The 5,780-nt window shown below is 44.9% G+C and overlaps 1 protein-coding gene across 1 annotated transcript; it reads left to right on the top strand.

The window, feature by feature from the left end:
- The first annotated feature begins 1,474 nt into the window (after positions 1 to 1,474).
- Positions 1,475 to 5,197, top strand: LOC120935894 (oocyte zinc finger protein XlCOF6.1-like). The gene is made up of 2 exons (XM_040347927.1): positions 1,475 to 1,506; positions 3,615 to 5,197. The coding sequence occupies exon 2, from the start codon at positions 3,671 to 3,673 to the stop codon at positions 4,574 to 4,576; it is 906 nt and encodes a 301-aa protein (XP_040203861.1). The 5' UTR covers positions 1,475 to 1,506; positions 3,615 to 3,670; the 3' UTR covers positions 4,577 to 5,197.
- The last annotated feature ends 583 nt before the right edge of the window (positions 5,198 to 5,780 follow it).

The raw sequence follows: 5,780 nt of genomic DNA on the forward strand, positions 1-5,780 counted from the left end.
GCTGGCCGCTAGGGGCGCTTCCATTAATTTATGCGTTTAATATGTAAATGAGCAAAATACGCCGATTCACGAACGTACTTACGCCCGTCGCAGTAATCTACGCCGTTTACGTAAGGCGTACGTCCGGCGTAAGTTTACCCCTCATAAAGCAGGGGTAAGTCATGTTAAGGTATGGACGTCGGAAACGTCGGAACAGCCGTCGTATTTTACGTTGTTTACGTAAGTCTTACGTGAATGGGGCTGGGCGTAAGTTACGTTCACGTCGTACGCATTGAGCCGTCGTATCTTAGGGAGTTTATGCGACGTGATTCTGAGCATGCGCGCGCATGCGCCATTCGATCGGCTATGCATTTACATGGGGTCACGGTTAATTTCAATACATCACGCCCACTACCTGCCTACTTTGAATTAGGCGGGCTTACGTTACGCCGGCGCAAATATGGGAGCGAGTGCTTTGTGAATACTCGGCTTGCCTCTCAATGTTACGTCGGCGTAGCGCATATGAGATGCGCTACGCCGACTCAAAGATACGCCAATGTACCTGAATCTGGCCCTCTAATCGTAAATCAATGGGAGTGCCCCTTGCGGCCAGCGTAAATATGCGCCCACGATACGACGGCGTAGGAAACGTCAGTCGGATGATGCCTATTTTCAGGCGTATCTTGCTTTCAAAGTAAGGCGCATAGATACGACGGCGCACATTTACACTTACGCGGCGTATCTCTAGATACGTCGGCGTAAGTTCTACGTGAATCCGGGCCAATGTATTCAGTCAGTGTGTGTGTTTCCTACAGATGGATCCAGTAATGAGAACCCACCAGAGAGATGTCCCCGTCCTCTGTATTCCCGGGATTCCACACAGGAAGGCCACACCATCCCTCACCATCATCAGGTAGATGAGGAACAATCACTGATAGTATCATTAGAATCTGTACATTATCTGCATTGTTACAATTGATGTCATTTTTATTCTATATTCAGAGTGGAAACCTGAGAGATTCTAAAGTTGAGGTTAAAGAAGAGATAAAAGAGGAGGAGGATGATGAGGATGGGGTGATGGAGGAGTCAGAGTCTCTAAAAGTACACAAGGATCTGTACCAGGACACCATGAAGGAGACTTCCAGCTACAGAAACCGACCAGAGAGATGTCCCCGTCCTCTGTATTCCCGGGATTCCACACAGGAAGATCACACCATCCCTCACCATCATCAGGTGGGTGGAGTTGAGGGTCGGGAACATAAAGTGATTGAACGCTCTGACATGTGGAGATGATGTGTGGACTCTACAAGATGATATTTTCTATGTGATCTCACATCATAAATACTTCTATGTTACAGATGTTATTTTCTGCCATTCTGTTGGTTTAGGGTGAAGGTCTGATGATCATGAAAGTTGAAGATGAAGAAGAAGAGACGTATGTGAGGGATGATCAGCAATATACGGAGGATTCTGGAATGACGAGGACATTCAAAGTGGAGGAGGACACTCCTACAGAGATCAGCACAGGTGACCCATAATTTATTCTTCTGTTACCTCTGCTCTGTTACTGCAGACTGATTGGTCCAGAGTAGGTCCAGATGAGTGCTATCAGCCAATATTAACCACTTCAGCCCTGTAGGATTTGGCTGCCCAATGACAGGGCCATTTTTTGTGATTCGGCACTGCGTCACTTTAACTGACAATTGCGCAGTTGTGCAGCGTGGCTCCCAAACAAAATTGACGTCTTTTTTCCCCACAAATAGAGCTTTCTTTTGGTGGTATTTGATCACCTCTGTGGTTTTTATCTTTTGCGCTATAAACAAAAATAGAGCGACGATTTTGGAAAAAAAAAACAATATTTTTAACTTTTTGCTATAATAAATATCCCCAAAAATATTTCCTCAGTTTGTATGTATTCTTCTACATATTTTTGGTAAAAGTATTAATGCTAGTATTAGTAAGGCAACCAGGCAAAGCATTACAGAATCGTCAGGAAGAGCAAGTCCAAGAAGCAAGCCCAAATCAGTAACAGCCTGGCAAAGCAGTTCAGAATCAGCAGTTAAAGGAGAGTCCAGTAATCAGGCCGAGGTCAAAGGAAACCAGATGAGCAGGTTCTGAGAAAGCAGGTTCTGAGGCAAAGTCCAGAGATAAGCCGGGTGATACAAGGGTAGACGAATACAGGGGATCAGGTCTCAGAAACAAGCTGAAGACCATCCAGTAACTTCTCAAAGTGACAGATCAGATTGAATAGGCCGCCCTGGGCCAAGTGTGCACACTAATTGCTACGGGCGTGTGGTGAACGTCTGATATTGCCCTTTTGCGTAGACATATGAGCGAATGGGCAATGCGCACCCACATGAGCATAATTTCGCACTGGCTTTCTGATCCCTGGAATCTGGTTTAGTTTACATTGCCCAGTTTTCAAAAAAGCAACCACTGGGTGCTCATCCCTCTTTATGTAGATTCTGGGGTTCATCTGGCAGTATTAAGTTGCGTTTTTTCCTAGTTACAGTAGCACAGATATAGTAACACAGTTTGGCCCCTCTTCTTCGAGCAGACTTGTAGCTTAAAGCGGGGGTTCACCCTAAAAACGATTTTCTAACATTACATCCAGCTCACTCTCTACATCATGGGTCTTCAAACTACGGCCCTCCAGGTGTTCAGGAACTACAATTCCCATCATGCCTAGTCATGTCTGTGAATGTCAGTGTCTTGCAATGCCTCATGGGATGTGTAGTTCTACAACAGCTGGAGGGCCGTAGTTTGAGGATCCCTGCTCTACATTCACAGTATGCCGTTTTTTTTTTTTTGCTGTACATACCTCGTGCAGCTATTTTCTTCCCTGGCTTCCGGGTCGGGACTCCCGCGGGAGTGGGCGTTCCTATCCAGCAGGTGATTGACGTGATGACAAAAACAACCTCCCCCCGTCGCATAAGGAGCGTCACGAGTTGCCGAAAGAACCCGAAAAGCGAGTCGGCGCTATACGGCGAACCCCCGCTTTAAGGAGTGACATAAAAAACTGAAACACATTGTTGATTCAACATTTTGTTTTTTCATATCGGACATTTTTGAATTTCCAATGTCTGGTTATCAATAAATCATCTGGTCACTGCTGAAGGTCATCCTAAGAACCAGTAGAGAGGCATAAACAGTAGTTTTTTTTAAAACAGGAGGTTGTAAATAAGAAGTAATCACCTGGGAGAAGATTCACACATATTCCCTGGGGTGGTTTGTGGAGATAAGAAAGCAAACCCTGGACCTCCTCTTGGGATGAAGATGAGAATTCCTTATCACCAGAAGCCAAGGCCTATGGTCACTTCTATGCTAAAGGGTCTACAAGTCTGAACTTAAACATCTAAAATATCAGAGATCACTTGACCAGTACTTAGGTTTGTGGTTGTGTTAAGAGCATGTACCTCCCAGTCCTCATTGGTTCCTACTCTTCTGATAAGGCTGTGTAATTGTAGAAGTGATCTGGGAGGAACAAAGGCCCTTTACTGAAGAAGACAAGTCACAGCTGGTTGGAACATCCACAGAGAACATCTGCTCACTAAAATCTATTTGATCCAGATGGAATCTCGATAGAAGTGAATGAACCCTCTCATATATAATGATCATGTTTTTATATTTTCCAGGACACACCATTAAGGAACCTTCGGAGGATCATCTCACTTTACCTCCAGGTTTTAAAATGAAAGAGGAGGACATCACAAGAGACTGTGCAGGAGACAAGACAATGTGCTCAGCTGTAGACGGTGGACTTCACAGTGTATATATACTATCAAATCCCTCTGACCCTGAGCAACCTTTGAGTGTTGGTGTCGGAATTCAGGGGGAGGAGAAGTTTTCCTGTCCGGAATGTGGGGAATGTTTTAGCTCTGAATTAAGCCTTACTATACATCAGAGATCTCACATGGGTGAGAAGGTTCATTCCTGTTCTGAGTGCGGGGAATGTTTCCTTCTTAAATCAGAACTCATCATACATTTCAGAGCTCACATGGGCGAGAGGCCAAATTCTTGCTTTGAGTGCGGGAAATGTTTTACACGGAAATCAATTCTTGATAGACATCTAAGATCTCACACAGGGGAGAAGCCGTATCCTTGCCCTGAATGTGGGAAATGTTTTATACAGTTATCAAATCTATTTAGACATCAGAGATCTCACACAGGGGAGAAGCCGGATTCCTTCCCTGAGTGCACAAAATTTATTTTACAGAATAAAAGCCTTGTTAGACACCAGGGATTACATACAGGGGAGAAGCCACATTCTTGCCCTGACTGCGGGAAATGTTTTACATGGAATTCAAACCTTGTTAGACATCAGAGATGTCACACAAGGGAGAAGCCGTATTCTTGCCCTGAGTGTGGGAATCGCTATTCACAGAAAATACACCTTGTTCTACATGTGAGATCTCACACAGGAGAGAAGCCATATTCCTGCCCTGAGTGCGAGAAATGTTATGCACGAAAACAACACCTTGTTAGACACCTGAGATCTCACACTGGGGAAAAGCCGTACTCTTGCCCTGAGTGTGGGAAATGTTTTTCACGGAAAACTCATCTTGTTAGACATCAAAGATCTCACAGAGTTGTGTAGGGATGAGTTTAACATTTCTGGCTTCAGCTCCTGGGAGGTTCACCGAACTGCTCTTAAGTTCAGAATTTCAATCTGAACCCCATTAAAGTCAATAGGAGCAGAATTTTTCAAATCAGTTCAGGCCAATATGTGGGCTGGCTCCACTTTCACTGGCTTTAGGCCTACAGGGTTTCTGGGCTACGCCAGGCAGTAGGAGGGGGTCACTTGCCCTGCACAAGGGTACATTCTGTGTGTGCACGTACTCACCAATGCCCGGGACTGGGTGGAGGCCGCGTTCAGATAAAATCAACCTTAAGGCAGCCGCTGACTTAGAGATGAGCCATGCACAGTGTGCAGAATAAACTGTACTGAGTTCCTCTGTGACGTGCTGCATCCCATGTCACTATACTGTAACTGTTGCATTTAGGAGGAACTCTGCTGAGCCCATGTCCTCTCCACTCATGCAATGTACTTCTGTCAGCTCACTCCCAGTGACAGTATGGGGCCCCACCGAGCACCTTGCATGGACCCCATGCATGCTCTTCCTGGTTCTCTTTCTCTCTCCCATACCATGTTTTTAGGCTAAGGGTCTCCATAATGGGATGACGCTCTAGAGGTCGCAGACGAAGGAGAATCTTGTCTCCTGATACTGCTGGACCTAAGCGCGGCTTTTGACACTGTAGACCACGGACTACTACTGGCTAGGCTAACTGAAGTAGCCGGAGTCGCTGAAGGTGTTTTACCCTGGTTCTCCTCCTTCTTGGAAAACCGATCACAAATAGTGAAACTGGGGTCTTTCACTTCTGAAAAACGTACGGTGTCATGCGGAGTCCCTCAGGGATCTCCCTTATCGCCCGTATTGTTTAACCTCTTCCATACCGGGCAGTTATACACACTTCCATACCAGGCGTATTCTGGCACTTCTCTCCTACATGTACAAATCATAATTTTTTTGCTAGAAAATTACGCAGAACCCCCAAACATTATATATGTTTTTTTAGCAGACACCCTAGGGAATAAAACGACGGTCATTGAAACCTTTTATCTTGCACGGTATTTGCGCAATAATTTTTCAAACGCCTTTTTTTGGGAAAAAAATTGTTTCATGAATTAAAAAAATTTAAAAACAGTAAAGTTAGCCCAATTTTTTTGTAAAATATGAAATATGATGTTACACCGAGTAAATAGATACCTAACATGTCACGCTTTAAAATTGCGCACACTC

Source organism: Rana temporaria, chromosome 4 (genome assembly GCF_905171775.1).
Source record: "Rana temporaria chromosome 4, aRanTem1.1, whole genome shotgun sequence".
Taxonomy (NCBI): Eukaryota; Metazoa; Chordata; class Amphibia; order Anura; family Ranidae; genus Rana; species Rana temporaria.

Coding starts and splice junctions, on each gene's coding strand:
- LOC120935894 (XM_040347927.1), top strand. CDS start 3,671: ATGAAAGAGGAGGACATCACAAGAGACTGTGCAGGAGACAAGACAATG.